This window comes from Pelobates fuscus, chromosome 6 (genome assembly GCF_036172605.1).
Source record: "Pelobates fuscus isolate aPelFus1 chromosome 6, aPelFus1.pri, whole genome shotgun sequence".
NCBI classification, from domain to species: domain Eukaryota; kingdom Metazoa; phylum Chordata; class Amphibia; order Anura; family Pelobatidae; genus Pelobates; species Pelobates fuscus.
In genome coordinates, this window is record NC_086322.1 from 309,762,547 (window position 1) to 309,780,502 (window position 17,956).

Below are 17,956 nucleotides of genomic sequence, written 5' to 3' on the forward strand. Positions count from 1 at the left end.
TCCTTTTGAGGCGGTGACAAACCTAGTCAGTCGCACCGAAGGCACCATCAGCGACATCATACCATTTGTTTTCTTCCTAGAGTGTGTTCTGCGATGAGTGCTGAATCAGGCCGTAGATGAGCGTGAAGAGGAAGAGGAAGAGTTCTGGTCACCATCACCACCAGAAACAGCCTTATCAGAATCGCCTGCTTGACCTGCGGCAACGCTGGAAGAGGATTGTGAGGAAGAGGAGACAGAGGAGGAATGTGGCTTTGAGGAGGAGGAGGAAGACCAACCACAACAGGCATCCCAGGGTGCTCGTTGTCACCTATCTGGTACCTGTGGTGTTGTACGTGGCTGGGGGGGAGAACATACCTTCAGAGAGATCACTGAGGATGAGGAACGGGATATGAGTAGCTCAGCATCCAACCTTGTGCAAATGGGGTCTTTCATGCTGTCATGCCTGTTGAGGGACCCTCGTTTAAAAAGGCTGAAGGAGAACGACCTGTACTGGGTGTCCACGCTACTAGACCCCCGGTATAATCAGAAAGTGCCTGAAATGTTACCGAATTACCGCAAGTCAGAAAGGATGCAGCAGTTCCAAAATTAATTAAAAAGTATGCTTTACACAGCGTATAAGGGTGATGTCACAGCACAACGAGAATCTAACAGGGGAAGAGGTGAAAGTAATCCTCCTCCTCCCATGACCACACCGGCAAGGACAGGATGCTTTACAGACGTGTTGTTGATGGAGGACATGCGGAGCTTTTTAAGTCCTACGCATCACCACAGCCCTTCGGGGTCCACCCTCAGAGAACGACTCGACCGACAGGCAGCAGACTACCTCGCCTTAACTGCAGATATCGACACTCTGAGGAGCGATGAACCCCTTGACTACTGGGTGTGCAGACTTGACCTGTGGCCTGAGCTATCCCAATTTGCGATATAATTTCTGGCCTGCCCCGCTTCAAGTGTCCTGTCAGAAAGGACCTTCAGTGCAGCAGGAGGTATTGTCACTGAGAAGAGAAGTCGCTTGGTCAAAAAAGTCTAGATTACCTCACCTTTATTAAGATGAATGAGGGATGGATCCTGAAGGGACTGACAGTGGGCGATACATTCAACTAAAAAAGGCCTGATGAGGGGGGCGTAACAGGGATTAAACTGATAAGAATAGTACCACTGAACACACCACTCCTATCTGGTGGCACATTAGATTGCACGCGCAGTGCCCCAAATTTGAAGTAGGAGGACCGACCATGCATCTTTTTCCATCTCCCGGTTCCTAAAATCGATGCCATATACACGTCCCCTGATAGGGGATGTAACAGGAATTAAACTGATAAGAATAATACTACTTAACACACCACTCCTATCTGGTGGCACATTAGATTACATGCGCAGTGCCCCAAATTTGAAGTAGGAGGACCAACCAAGCATCTTTTTCCATCTCCCGGTTCCTAAAATCGATGCCATATACACTTCCCCTGATAGGGGACGTAACAGGGATTAAACTGATAAGAATAGTACTACTTAACACACCACTACTATCTGGTGGCACATTAGATTGCACGTGCAGATAATAACGCAGAGAGAGGCAACATAGAGAGAGGAGTCTGAAGAAGAGGAGTCAGAGGAGGAAGGTGGCTTTGAGGAGGTGGAAGAACAAACACAGCAGGCGTCCCAGGGGGCTTGTTGTCACCTTTCGGGGACCCTTGGTGTTGTACGTGGCTGGGTGGAGGAAAAGACCTTCAATGACATCAGTGAGGACAAGGAACGGGACATGGCTAGCTTGGTATCCAACCTTGTGCAAATGGGGAGTTTGCGGTTGTGCAAATGGACTGTTTGCGGTTGTTTGCGGTGCATTAAACGCTGATGTTTTAAAGCACGTTATTCCAAACAATTTTGCAATGTTAGGTGATTTATGCCCTTTCTGGATTAAAACAAGACTCTGCATCAACTATGTAATTTTCCATGGGAGTTTTGCCATGGATCCCCCTCCGGCATGCCACAGTCCAGGTGTTAGTCCCCTTGAAACAACGTTTCCATCACTATTGTGGCCAGAAAGAGTCCCTGTGGGTTTTAAAATTCGCCTGCCTATTGAAGTCTATGGCGGTTCGCCCGTTTGTGAACATTTGCGGAAATTCGCGTTCGCCGTTCGCGAACGGAAAATTTGATGTTCGCGACATCTCTACCATTTACCTAGCATTCTAACACCAGGTACATATCATTATCTTTCATTGTACTTACATTTTCCTTATCTTCAAGGGAAGAAGCTTCAATCTCGTAATCATGGTGTCCATAAAAAGAAATGACTAATTTCAGGCCATCACCATTGAAACAGGACTTGATTTGGGTAAACGGAAACTGATTCTTCAGATTCCCCTTCTCAATATTAAAAATCATCTGTGAGATTAAATCAATCTAAAAAAAAATAGCAAGACAATAATATATGTTATGGAATCAGAATTGTTCTTACTGCAATGACTAAGGTTGGGCGATAGCTCACATCTTTATTTGTTTTGAAGTTTGATGCCTTATTTTTGTAAAAAACAAAATTCCATAATAAGCTTTACGTAGCATAGTTTATATAGATAGAAGGCTGACACAACAAGCACATATCACTGCAAAGTATTAACATTCAGCCTAAAAAAAATTGTAGAAAGTTTAAATGAAAAGTTTTTTGCAAATATTTTTCGATTTTTTTGACAAGTACCAGTAAGAATGATAATCTTTTAGAGAGGGACTAGAGATGGACATTTTGCTATTCTTAAATTCAAATTCAATTCTAAGAATTCAAATAATAGCGTACTCTGCTATCACATATTGTCCTTATATGTTATAAATTGGGACATTCGAAAAAGTAAACAGTTATACAAATTATATGATTGTGCTACTGTATCCATATATGGAGTGGGTAAAAGAACTGTTAAAAAATGATTGTCAGAATTTTTTGTGCCTGTACTTTTCATTAAATGTTTTTGCCCAGAAGTGTTAAATATGAACTCTTTTCTAATGAAAACTTTAATTTCTGTAAATATTTTTGTATTACTATTTTTTGCAATAAAACCAATACATAAATCAGTCAATGAGGCAGATCACACCATAAAGCTCTGCATGATTTTTTTCTCAAAAATAGGAATCTAGTCAAAAATAGCAAAAATCTCTCTAAATGGAAAAATTACAATCTGTTTATAAAAAAAACAACTGTCATATCGCCTCAAACAAGAGTAATATAAAATGGGCCAATTAAGCAATTTGTATTAAAACACATTATTTTCTAATATGTTTTCATTCCCCTCAAAAAAGGGAACTCCCCAAGGTCCACGGATTTCTAACAGAATTTATTATAACATTGTTTTTAAGGTAAACAATACTTAAGTTGTCTATTTGTTTTATTCTGTATAACTTTTTATATCTGATTTATAAATGTTTGATTTCTTGGATTGCCTTTAGAAAATGTAGAAAAATCTATTTTCATAGATAAAAATCTATATCCATAAACCTACCAAGACGTAGAATCCAACAAACTATCACACTCTAAGGTAACACATCACCCTTAAGCTTCCAAAGTATAAACTCATGGACCTCTAGGATGTGCATCGAAATCTTCTTCCAGATCACCTTTCATTTTCATCAGCCAGGACGTGCTTTGCGGTATCCAATGCATTAAGTGCAGAGAATATTTAGCTTGTTAGCTGGCTTACTGCCAATGATTGTGTTAGAAAAGTGAAGAAGAAAAAAAATTCTAACCGGCACTTTGACTTGCCATCGCTGAGAAAGGCCAGGGGCTTTGTATTATTTATAAAGCTTCAATATTTAATCCTAAGGCAGCTGGGAGCGTACAGAGAACTCAATAAAGTACTACATGATCACATTTCATATATAAAGCTGGGAGAGTTGATAAGTTACCTGTAATATCCGCTTTTTTCTTCTGTATCTCTGCTTGTAGACAGTGAAGTTGTATTGCTGCGTAGTGGGTGGATCCTTGGAGCCCTGTAAGACATCATTAGAAAGTATGCCAAACGTACACCTGCTGTTCCTGCAAACCCTTGTCAGATCTGATGAATTGTTTATGAATGAAAACATCGACTAGCGTTTCTCATTCCTAAATACTCTTACCCATTCTGTTGAGTACACTGAGACAGAAAAACATGCCAGGCGGTTGATATATGGATATATTCGGGCCAAGAAAAAGATTTCGTTTCCTGAGTGTTGAATTTTAAAATATTGCTGGCTGTTGTTTTGTTATTTTGTTTTGCATTGTTTTTGTTTTTCGAGAATCCCCTGATTTCTGGATCTTGGCTCATTCGTTAACGAAAGCCAATTTAATTCCAAACTGAAACTGGGGATTGTTCACCAAACTGTAGCTAACTGAAATACAACAGTAACAGAGCTGCAGAATTCCTCTTAATCAGCTTTTTGGAGTTTAATGAAGGAACCCAGATTGTACAATAATTATTGAACGGACTTTGCCAACAGATTTTGTTTATGATGATTGAGCAGGTCTAATTATAGCTATATCCTAAATACATCTGAATATGTCCCACCTGGGACCCTTTTTTCTGGATGGGGACATTGATACATATGTCTTGTAGTTTTTATAAGCTATCAATTAAAACGAAGGGAGTGCACTCTATCTCGTGGGTTTAGTTACAGTTGACGTCAATTGCTCAGGCAACGATATTTGAAGAAGCTGCAGCAAGTGAGCAATGTGCAAGGTAAAATTATATATATCCAAACTATATCCGAAATACAGGGTTAGTAAATAGCTGTATCCCAGATATACAGGGTTAGTAAATAGCTGTATCCCAGATATACAGGGTTAGTAAATAGCTATATCCCAGATATACAGGGTTAGTAAAGAGCTGCATCCCAGATATACAGGGTTAGTAAATAGCTATATCCCAGATATACAGGGTTAGTAAATAGCTGTATCCCAGATATATAGGGTTAGTAAATAGCTATATCCCAGATATACAGGGTTAGTAAATAGCTATATCCCAGATATACAGGGTTAGTAAATAGCTATATCCCAGATATACAGGGTTAGTAAAGAGCTATATCCCAGATATACAGGGTTAGTAAATAGCTATATCTCAGATATACAGGGTTAGTAAATAGCTATATCCCAGAGTGTTATGTATTGAGGTTTTTACAGTCCACCTTCCAGTAGATGGCAGCATAGTGAAGTTATGCACTTGTTCTGTTGTGTTTAGTCTCTTTGGTGTTATGTCATTATGTGTGTGTACTGAAGTAAAGAGAAGTTCTGTTTTACTACAATGTCTGAGAGCCATTTGTAAATATATAACATGCTAATACACTAAACTGGCGACGAGGATGGGATTCCAATAAATGGACACTGCAGAATATATATAAAGGAAATGAAATCAGCCTGAGTGAGGAAGTAAAACTTTTTTTTTAATACTTTATTCTACAAATATTTCCAGCATGGCTTCTCTGGGACACATGGAGGAATTTGATCTGGCTAATCCAGCCTCATGGGACTCATATGCTGACAGGTTAGTGTTTTTCCTGGAAGCTAATAAGGTGGTGGATGCTATTCAGAAGAGAGCTGTGTTACTGAGTGTTATTGGATCCAAAACATTTGATATTGTCCGCTCACTGATATCTCCTGCTAAACCACAAGACTACTCATTTGAAGAAATACTGTCACTGTTAAAACATCATTTAGCACCCACCCCATCTGAAACAGTGAGGCGTTTCCATTTCAATAGACGAAATCAGAAACCAGGTGTCTGAAAATTGCAATTTTGGTACCAGCTTAGAATCCTTGTTAAGGGACAGGCTTGTGTGTGGGGTGCAAGATGAAGCACTGCAGAGGAGACTGCTTGCAAGACAGAATTTAACTTTTATTATTGCACAAGAGGAAGCGCTCGCAAATGAGGCTGCATATGTCCATTCAAAAGAGATACAATCCTCCAGCAAAGATAACTCACCTGAAGTAAATCTAGTGAAGAAGACTGATGTTAAATCAATACACTGGTCACCACACACTGATGTCACAGCTCCATTTAAAGGAACTTGTTATAGTTGCGGTGGAAAACACAGGCGTAATACATGTCGTTTTCGAAATGCAGTTTGCCACACATGTAAACGTACAGGTCACATACAGACAGTTTGCCAAAGTCAAGCCAGTGGAATTCAGACCAAATATAAGAATGTGAATAAAATACAAACCACAGCGCACTCTTTTAATACTCCACAAACCGTTTCAGATAGTGAAATGACTACAGGTGTTTACTCAAATGACTATGTGAATAAAGTGGAAAATTCACCATCAGGACTGAAGGTTTACACTGAAATTGTGCTTCAAGATGTTCCGTGCAAAATGGAAGTAGATTCTGGGTGCGCATATTCTTTGATTTCAGAAGAGACATTTACATTGTTATGGCCTCATAATTCTCCTTCAATAGTACCTTGTGATATTCATCTCGTGGACTACAACAAACAGGCTGTGGATGTTAAAGGGGCTTGTTTTATACCAGTAAAATATGGTAAATTCAGAGGACATTTACGTTTAATAATTACTAAGGGACAAAGAGCAAGTTTGCTAGGTAGAGAGTGGTTTGAACCCTTAGGAATTTCATTAACTGGAGTTAATAATGTATCCACAGATATTCTACAGAATGTGATTGATAAATTTAGTGCAGTTTTTGAAGAAGGTCTTGGCATGTTTAAAGGCCCTCCTGTTTATTTTGTATTACATTCAAAAGTACCCCCAATTCGTATGAAGCCTCGCAAAATTGCATTAGCTCTCAGACCAAAAATAGATGCTGAGATTACACGTCTTGTGGAACAAGGCATACTTGAACCCATAACACACCCAAAGTGGTGTACACCCATAGTTCCGGTCATGAAACCAAATGGGGATGTCAGAATCTGTGCTGACTACAAATGTACAATAAATAAAGCGTTGCAAGAGCATCCCTATCAAATTCCAGCTGTTAATCAAATTCTTACTACTTTGGCAAAAGGAAAAGTATTTGCCAAGTTGGATATGGCTCAAGCCTACCAGCAGTTACCTGTGGATGATGAGGCTGCTGATGCACAAACGATAATAACACACAAAGGAGCTTTCCGAGCAAGACGTTTGCAGTTTGGAGTTTCCATTGCTCCTGGCATATTCCAGAATTTAATGGAGGACCTCTTATCTGGACTTCCAGGTGTAGTGCCTTATTTTGATGACGTTCTTATTGGAGCAGATTCTATACAGTCATTGGCTGCACAGCTGCAACTTGTTTTACAACGTTTTCTTGATGCTGGTCTAAAACTTAAAAAAGAAAAGTGTGTTTTTGGTGTAAGCAGCGTAGATTTCCTTGGTTACCGAGTTGACGCACAGGGCATTCATCCAACTGATTCTAAGGTTGAAGCTATCCATAGAGCTCCGGTTCCAACAAACAAACAAGAACTGCAAGCTTTCCTAGGGTTGCTTAATTTTTACCATTCTTTTCTGCCTGATAAAGCCACTGTTGCTGAACCTCTGCATCGTCTACTAGATAAAGATGCTCCATGGAAGTGGACTGACGTTCATACTACTGCTTTCAGCGCTGCTAAAAAACTGTTGTCTTCTGACAGTTTGCTTGTACACTATGATTTGGAGAAACCGCTCAACCTCACCTGCGATGCTTCTCCGTATGGCATAGGGGCTGTATTAAGCCACACTTTGAGAAATGGGGTTGAGGCTCCTATTGCATTTTATTCACGGACTTTATCTACTACAGAGAGGAATTACGCCCAAATTGACAAGGAGGCTTTAGCTATTGTGTCCAGTGTAAAAAAGTTTCATGACTATTTGTATGGGCGGAGGTTTACTATTATAACAGATCATAAACCTTTACTGGGTCTGTTCACCAGCAATGCTCCCACTCCTCAAATAATTTCACCACGCATGCTCAGGTGGTCCCTTCTGCTGAATGCCTATGATTGTGAGTTCAAGTATCGTCCTGGCAAGGATATCACACATGCTGATGGATTAAGCCGATTACCTTTGCCTTCTCCTGACTTCCTTGTTCCTCCTATGTCTGAGGTCCTCATGTTGGAATCCATTCCAAACCCTCTGTTACATGCAAGTGACATTGCTTGTATGTCTGCCAAGGATCCTTTGCTGTCCCGTGTGCTCAACTGGGTTTGGAGGGGGTGGCCAAAATCAAAAGTGGAAGACAAGTTCAAACCATTTGTAGTGCGCCAACATGAACTATCTGCCTATAAAGGGGAAACAGAGTGGTAATTCCAAATGCAGGACAAGCTCGAGTATTGCATGCTCTTCATGAAGGACATCCTGGAATAGTTCGCATGAAAGCTTTAGCCAGAAGTTATGTTTGGTGGCCTAAAATGGATGAAGTTATTGAAAAGTGGGTGAAGAACTGTGTACCATGCCAATCTACTCGTCATGCTCCACCTAAAGCCTCAGTACATCCTTGGGAAGTGACTAGGTCACCTTGGTCCCGTTTACATATAGATTTTGCTGGCCCTTTTCACGGACAGATGTTTTTTTTAGTTGTTGACTCCTTTTCAAAATGGTTAGAAGTTGTTCCAGTTACATCTGCTACCTCAGTCACAGTCATAAAGATTCTAAGGAGGTTGTTTGCTGCACATGGGTTGCCAGATACAATTGTGTCTGATAATAGAACACAATTTACCTCATCAGAATTCAAAATGTTCATGGCAAGTAATCTTATTCGACATGTTACTATTGCACCATTTCACCCATCATTAAATGGTCAAGCTGAGCGTATGGTTCAGACTACCAAAGACTCATTAAAGAGAATTATTGAAGGAGATTGGAATCGTAGACTTGCAAATTTCCTTCTGCAACAACATGTGACACCTTGCTCAAGCACCGGTAGTAGTCCAGCAGAGCTCCTTATGAACCGGCGTCTTAAAACTTGTTTGGATCGTTTACATCCTGATTTGACAACTGAGTTACAAGAGAAGCAAGAATTGCAATTCAATAAGAACTATAATGCTTCTACTGTCAGAGTATTTGCACCTGACAGTGATGTCTATGTCAGGAACTATGTTTCTGGACCTAAATGGATACCTGCAAAAGTACTTATGGCCACAGGACCTTTGTCATACAAAGTACGAATTCCTGATGGTAGAATATTACGAAGGCATGTCGATCAGATTCGGGAACAGAGTGATGAGATTGTGCCTGCTGCCGGTCCCAGTCATACTGGGTTTTCTGTGATACCAAATGATGTGGAACCACTGGATGATACAGGTCTCAGTTCTCCAGGAGTTGTTATTGAAGAACCAGTTCTGTGTGGTCCATCTGACAGAGCACAGGAAGAAGGGATGGGCACAACTGAAGGTCCAGGTGAAGCAGTTCCAAACACGGTTTTGGGGCGCCCAAGACGAAATATTAAACCTCCCAGTTATCTCAAAGACTTTGAGGTCTAGGGGGGAGGAGTGTTATGTATTGAGGTTTATGCAGTCCACCTTCCAGTAGATGGCAGCATAGTGAAGTTATGCACTTGTTCTGTTGTGTTTAGTCTCTTTGGTGTTATGTCATTATGTGTGTGTACTGAAGTAAAGAGAAGTTCTGTTTTACTACAATGTCTGAGAGCCATTTGTAAATATATAACATGCTAATACACTAAACAGATATATAGGGTTAGTAAATAGCTGTATCCCAGATATACAGGGTTAGTAAAAAGCTATATCCCAGATATACAGGGTTAGTAAATAGCTATATCCCAAAATACAGGGTTAGTAAATAGCTATATCCCAGATATACAGGGTTAGTAAATAGCTATATCCCAGATATACAGAGTTAGTAAATAGCTATATCCCAAAATACAGGGTTAGTAAATAGCTATATCTCAGATATACAGGGTTAGTAAATAGCTATATCCCAGATATACAGGGTTAGTAAATAGCTATATCCCAGATGTACAGGGTTAGTAAATAGCTATATCTCAGATATACAGGGTTAGTAAATAGCTATATCCCAGATATACAGGGTTAGTAAATAGCTATATCCCAGATATACATGGTTAGTAAATAGCCATATCCCAGATATACAGGGTTAGTAAATAGCTATATCCCAGATATACAGGGTTAGTAAATAGCTATATCCCAGATATATAGGGTTAGTAAATAGCTGTATCCCAGATATACAGGGTTAGTAAATAGCTGTATCCCAGATATACAGGGTTAGTAAATAGCTGTATCCCAGATGTACAGGGTTAGTAAATAGCTATATCCCTGATATACAGGGTTAGTAAATAGCTGTATCCCAGATATACAGGGTTAGTAAATAGCTGTATCTCAGATATACAGGGTTAGTAAATAGCTTTATCCCAGATATACAGGGTTAGTAAAGAGCTATTTCCCAGATATACAGGGTTAGTAACTAGCTGTATCCCAGATATACAGGGTTAGTAAATAGCTGTATCCCAGATATACAGGGTTAGTATATAGCTATATCCCAGATATACAGGGTTAGTAAATAGCTGAGCTATATCCCAGATATACAGGGTTAGTAAATAGCTGTATCTCAGATATACAGAGTTAGTAAATAGCTGTATCCCAAAATACAGGGTTAGTAAATAGCTGTATACCAGATATACAGGGTTAGTAAATAGCTGTATCTCAGATATACAGAGTTAGTAAATAGCTATATCCCAAAATACAGGGTTAGTAAATAGCTGTATACCAGATATACAGGGTTAGTAAATAGCTGTATCTCAGATATACAGAGTTAGTAAATAGCTGTATCCCAGTTATACAGGGTTAGTAAATAGCTATATCCCAAAATACAGGGTTAGTAAATAGCTGTATCCCAGATATATAGGGTTAGTAAATAGCTATATCCCAGATATACAGGGTTAGTAAATAGCTATATCCCAGATATACAGGATTAGTAAATAGCTATGTACCAAAATACAGGGTTAGTAAATAGCTATATCCCAGATATATAGGGTTAGTAAAGAGCTGTATCCCAGATATACAGGGTTAGTAAAGAGCTATATCCCAGATATACAGGGTTAGTAAATAGCTATATCCCAGATATACAGGGTTAGTAAAGAGCTATATCCCAGATATATAGGGTTAGTAAATAGCTATATCCCAGATATACAGGGTTATTAAATAGCTATATCCCAGATATACAGGGTTAGTAAAGAGCTATATCCCAGATATATAAGGTTAGTAAATAGCTATATCCCAGATATACAGGGCTAGTAAAGAGCTATATCCCAGATATATAGGGTTAGTTAATAGCCATATCCCAGATATACAGGGTTATTAAATAGCTATATCCCAGATATACTGGGTTAGTAAAGAGCTATATCCCAGATATACAGGGTTAGTAAAGAGCTATATCCCAGATATACAGGGTTAGTAAATAGCTATATCCCAGAGATACAGGGTTAGTAAATAGCTATATCCCAGATATACAGGGTTAGTAAAGAGCTATATCCCAGATATACAGGGTTAGTAAATAGCTATATCCCAGATATACAGGGTTAGTAAATAGCTATATCCGAGATATATAGGGTTAGTAAATAGCCATATCCCAGATATACAGGGTTATTAAATAGCTATATCCCAGATATACTGGGTTAGTAAAGAGCTATATCCCAGATATACAGGGTTAGTAAAGAGCTATATCCCAGATATACAGGGTTAGTAAATAGCTATATCCCAGAGATACAGGGTTAGTAAAGAGCTATATCCCAGATATACAGGGTTAGTAAATAGCTATATCCCAGATATACAAGGTTAGTAAAGAGCTATATCCCAGATATACAGGGTTAGTAAAGAGCTATATCCCAGATATATAGGGTTAGTAAAGAGCTGTATCCCAGATATACAGGGTTAGTAAAGAGCTATATCCCAGATATACAGGGTTAGTAAATAGCTATATCCCAGATATACAGGGTTAGTAAAGAGCTATATCCCAGATATATAGGGTTAGTAAATAGCTATATCCCAGATATACAGGGTTATTAAATAGCTATATCCCAGATATACAGGGTTAGTAAAGAGCTATATCCCAGATATATAGGGTTAGTAAATAGCTATATCCCAGATATACAGGGCTAGTAAAGAGCTATGTCCCAGATATATAGGGTTAGTAAATAGCCATATCCCAGATATACAGGGTTATTAAATAGCTATATCCCAGTTATACTGGGTTAGTAAAGAGCTATATCCCAGATATACAGGGTTAGTAAAGAGCTATATCCCAGATATACAGGGTTAGTAAAGAGCTATATCCCAGATATACAGGGTTAGTAAATAGCTATATCCCAGAGATACAGGGTTAGTAAATAGCTATATCTCAGATATACAGGGTTAGTAAAGAGCTATATCCCAGATATACAGGGTTAGTAAATAGCTATATCCCAGATATACAGGGTTAGTAAATAGCTATATCCCAGATATATAGGGTTAGTAAATATCCCAGATATACAGGGTTATTAAATGGCTATATCCCAGATATACTGGGTTAGTAAAGAGCTATATCCCAGATATACAGGGTTAGTAAAGAGCTATATCCCAGATATACAGGGTTAGTAAATAGCTATATCCCAGAGATACAGGGTTAGTAAATAGCTATATCCCAGATATACAGGGTTAGTAAAGAGCTATATCCCAGATATACAGGGTTAGTAAATAGCTATATCCCAGATATACAAGGTTAGTAAAGAGCTACTAACTGTGAATTTATTATCGAAGAGTACTTAACATATTGTCTACCAGTTGAGGGATCATAACAATGATAAGAGAAATATTGTGAAGCCAAATACCAGGCACTCAGAGGTAAGTGATTCCAATCACTAATAGTCATTGAGTCATAAGAACTTCTCCATTTCCTTGACAATAGAAGGTTTATAAACAGGTGAACACGATTATGAGGAACTATGTTTTTGGTTCAGTATTTGTAAGTCATTGTCTAGAAAACATTATGATATCAATGTGCCAGTGTTATACATTTAATTTAACTTCTCCATTGAAACAATATGTGGCACGGAGACAGATGGCAATTTGAGACTGTAGTTCCAGCTAAATATTAGAAATCTGCAAATTGTTCTATTGGTTTCCAAGGTAATTACTTCACTGTCAGAACATAAATACTCAATACACATCGCCCTGTACCATCTATATAGTCCAACTCCTTTCACTTAATGTCATGTTACTAAAGAAGCTGAAACAGTAAATATGTTTCAAAAATGGAAAACACACAGAAACTATAACATCGAAATGTAACAAAAACAGGAGAGTTTTAAAATAAACTTGGTGGGATGAAATTCTATAGATGACCTTTCATAAAGTAGCCTATAGAAACAATGGCATTGTCTTGTTGTAGATAATGAAATGAAATCACACTGCAGACTTATGAGGGAGCAAGATTGATTTTACTAAAGTAATTCTAAAGATATTGGGTTTAGCTTTGACCTATAAGAGGCCATGTGTCCTATGTGATTTATGTCTCTGTGTGTCTCTTAATATTTTGTTTGCAGCAAAGCAGAGAAGTAAATGAGCTTGTTGGACTGAGTGCAATGTGGAGGCTCACCTAGGTCCGCATGGCTGAGAATATTTACACGGTTTGTCTGCAGGCTTTTAATTTCAAATTAAAGAAACTCAAACCGTAAACAATTAGGAGGAATCACACCAATTGTGTGGACATATGGGTATACATACACATACAAAGATATGGATATACACACATACATACACATAGAAATAGATAGATACATACATACATATGGATATGCACACACATAGATACATACATACATACATACATATGGAGATAGATAGGTACATACATACATACATATGGAGATAGATACATGCATACGTACAAATGGAGATACACACATACATACATATGGAGATAGATAGATAGATAGATAGATAGATGATAGATACATACATACCTTCAGATGGAGAAACACACATACATACATATAGAGATACATACATACATACATATGGAGATAGATAGATACATGCATGCATACATACATATGGAGATACACACATACATACATATGGAGATACACACATACATACATATGGAGATAGATACATACATACTTACATATGGAGATACACACATATATACATATGGAGATACACACATACGTACATATGGAGATACACACATACGTACATAGATAGATAACGTTTAACCGGACCTTAGAATGGCCGGACTTAACGTACCCAAGAATAGTCAGTATACTTGCCAAGGTCAGGGATACAGAACATAGAAACAGAGAATGTGATGGCAGATAAGAACCATTCGGCCTATCTAGTCTGCCCAGTGAAGGAGTCACAACGATGAGGGAAAGCCAAAAGTCAAGGATGCCAGAATACAGGGAAGTCAAAACGAAGCCAAAGTGAAAAAACCGAATAATATGCTCAGGAACACACTCTCGGACTACCTCTAAGGGAAACCATGACAGGGCAATGAGTAAAAGGAAAAAATTGTTTAAATAACCCTCCTGCAGATCTGAATGGCCATAACCGTCCTTCGACCCCAAAATGTGCATGCACGTCTTTTGCGTGATGTCAACGCCGTCATTACCGTGGGCGGACGTGGGGCTACAATATGGCATGGATCTGCTGCTGAGCGGCACCTCCATTATTGCCAGGAAGGCAATTTCCACTGCAAATGTCATAAGGTGAGATTGAATATGTGACACATACATATGGAGATACACACATACACACATACATATGGAGATACATACATACATACATATGGAGACACATGATAGATACATACATACATTAGGAGATACATATTTAGTGGAGCTCCCTGTATCCCGGCTGGGATTGCTTTCTAGCTGGAACTGGGGAAAAACCTCAGCACTTCTGTCTGAGTTGCCGTGCGTTGACTGGGGTTCTTCTGGAGCCTCTCTGTCCTGGAACAGGATAGGGGACTACCTCTATTACCTCTCATGGACTGGACGACACACAGTCCTGGGAGCTCTAGTCCTTACAAAGACTTTCCCCGCTGAATCCTCCACAAACTGGAACAAGGTGTTGTCTAGTGAATAGCCCTTACTCTCCCAGTAACTAGATGACACATAGTTCTGGGAGGACAGCTCATTTTAATGAGTCAAACTTGACCTTTTATGCATAGACCCCAGCAGGGGGTCTCCATTGTATTCAGCACAAGCCCCTCTCAGGAATCTCTGGGCCTGGGAGATATTTGCGTTAAAGACCAGTAAGTTAATTATCTCCCAGGAGCACAGAAGCAAACACAAAAACATAAAACATAAAATACCCCAAAACATCATAAAAACTTACAATAACCCCACAAATAATACATCCCCACATAACCCTTATCTGAGCGCCCACGTTCTTCAAATAGCACTCAGATCCATGCGGTGTATGGGAAATGCCACCGTGTTAATGTAACGGACTGTTTCAGCATAAAAGGGGAAAAAATCTGTTTAGGCGATAATCCCCTTTAGATAGACCAGCAGCTACTATAAGCACCAAGTTCCCGAACTCCCAAACTGCACGGATTCACCAACTCTCGAACAGCAGACACACGAACCCTGGAAGCAGCCGAACAGGAAAAGCAATACAAACAGCTTACACTCCTGGCAGTCGGCATACAGTCCCCTTTCCCCCAAGAAAGAGACACACTCCAGCTTCAGGGTTAAACAGCAACAACACTGATTTATTTACACACAGGCTTATATGAGATTCTCCCATGCAAGGGAGGGGTTTACAGTACACCAATCCAGTTTAAGGTACAGCCCACACATCTCCTCCCTCCAACATATCTGTTAACACAATTAACAGGGACATAGTTTTACCCAAGTTTTGGATGTACCCTAAATACTTGAGGTACATCCACAAATCCAATATCTCCAGATAGCCCTAGTCTGGGGGAACAACATACGTTAAAATCAGCCCATTCGGATAAACGGTTCGGGAGTTATGGGACTATAAATTATTGACCGACCGCATGGGTAAAGTATCCGAAAACAGTTCCATGTGTAACGGACCGTTTCAGCATAAAAGGGGAAAAATCCGTTTAGGCGATAATCCCCTTTTTTGAGAGACAGGCACAGCTACTGCAGAACACCAAACTCCCGAACTGGATACAAGATAACACTCCGAACTGGAACAGCTGAACAAGAAAAGCATACAATCCGCTTACACTCCTGGCAGTCAGCTTACAATCCAATTCCCCCCAAGAACGAGACGACACTTCATTTTGAGGGTTAAACAGGAACTCAAGACTGGGACACCCAGTCTGGCTTTTATTACCAACAAGTACATACAGGACACTCCCAGGGGGAGGATGAAATTAACCAATCACATGGATGTACCTCCCACACATTTCCTCCCCTTAGATTAACACTTAACACAATTATACTGTACACCTTTTTCCCCAATTCCTGGATGTACCCCAAATACATCTGCTACACCTCCAAAACAGGTATCCCCTGATAGCCCTTATTCAGGGGGACAACATATGCAAGAATCAGCCCATTCGGATAAATGGTTCAGGAGTTATGGGACTTTAAAGTATTGACCGACCGCATGGGTAAAGTATCCGAAAACAGTTCCATGCATTTTGGCCCTGCGGTCGGTCACAAACAGGTGAATGAAACATACGAATTACTGGTGTTATAGAGACTAAGGGGAGTTCGTATGAATCCCCTAGTTCGTACGTTTCTTTCTACCGAACGGCGGGCCGTTCGGTAGTTTCCCCACGAAATCCTGGAAGTCTGGAGGTCTCAGCGGTGTTTGCCTAGTCGAGTGTCCGATTTCAGTTCCAGACACTCGACGGCAAAACACCGCTGTTCGGTAGTTAAAGATGGCCGCCGCCACGTGTTGGTTTCCTGAATGGCGGCCACCCAGAGGACAAAGACCACACTGCACTGATTGCCAATTACCCGTTTGCAACATTGTTGCAAACGGTAATTGGAGGCACACTTAGTCCTGGGTGGTCTGGTTGTTCGGTAGTTTCCTCAATACAAGGAATGGAGGGATTCTACCGAACAATCAGATGAAGGCTGCATATATATATAACCCAGGTTAACTGCATACATAAATACATATACAATATACAGGCAGTACAATAGGATATGCTTCACAGTCTTAAAGGGACAGTAGTCCCAAAATGTCCATCGCTGATTTTAAAGGGCCAGTAGCAGCAATCTAAATTAGTACATGCCCAAATATAGTCTTTAAAGTGCAATATGTCCAGGGGCCATAGTCAGCGGGCAGGAGGCTAGCAGCCAGGCTTCTCCAGCCCACAGTGGCGAAGTTGGTTTCGCCACACCATGCATTTTGGCCCTGCGGTCGGTCACAAACAAGTGAATGAAACAGACGAATTACTGGTGTTATAGAGACTAAGGGGGATTCGCATGAATCCTCTAGTTCGTGAGTTTCTTTCTACCGAACGGCGGGCCGTTCGGTAGTTTCCCCACGAAATCCTGGAAGTCTGGAGGTCTCAGCGGTGTTTGCCTAGTCGAGTGTCCGATTTTAGTTCCAGACGCTCGACGGCAAAACACCGCTGTTCGGTAGTTAAAGATGGCCGCTGCCACGTGTTAGTTTCCTGAATGGCGGCCACCCAGAGGACAAAGACCACACTGCACTGATTGCCAATTACCCATTTGCAACATTGTTGCAAACGGTAATTGGAGGCACACTTAGTCCTGGGTGGTCTGGTTGTTCGGTAGTTTCCTCAATACAATGAATGGAGTGATTCTACCGAACAATCAGATGAATGCTGCATATATATAACCCAGGTTAACTGCACACATAAATACATACATGACATTAAAGGATTAAAGGCAGGATTACTGTACTACGCTCCACAGTCTTAAAGGTACAGTATCCCAAAAGTCCCAATAGGTCCACGGATGGCCCGTAAAGGCCCAGTAGCAGTAATATAGATTATTACATGCCCAAATATAGTTTTTATAGTACAATATGTCCAGGGGCCATAGTCGCAGGGCAGGAGGCTAGC

At 40.1% G+C, this 17,956-nt stretch overlaps 1 protein-coding gene across 2 annotated transcripts in view; it reads right to left on the reverse strand.

The window, feature by feature from the left end:
• Window positions 1-17,956, reverse strand: part of LOC134565981 (formin-I-like) — a 178,042-nt gene that overhangs the window by 114,949 nt on the left and 45,137 nt on the right. For both annotated transcript variants that reach the window (XM_063425689.1, XM_063425690.1), the window contains exons 3-4: window positions 3,889-3,972; window positions 2,227-2,400 (exon numbers count right to left, since the gene is read on the reverse strand). In XM_063425689.1, the coding sequence (XP_063281759.1) occupies window positions 2,227-2,400; window positions 3,889-3,972 (258 nt within the window). The remainder of the gene's footprint in view (window positions 1-2,226; window positions 2,401-3,888; window positions 3,973-17,956) is intronic.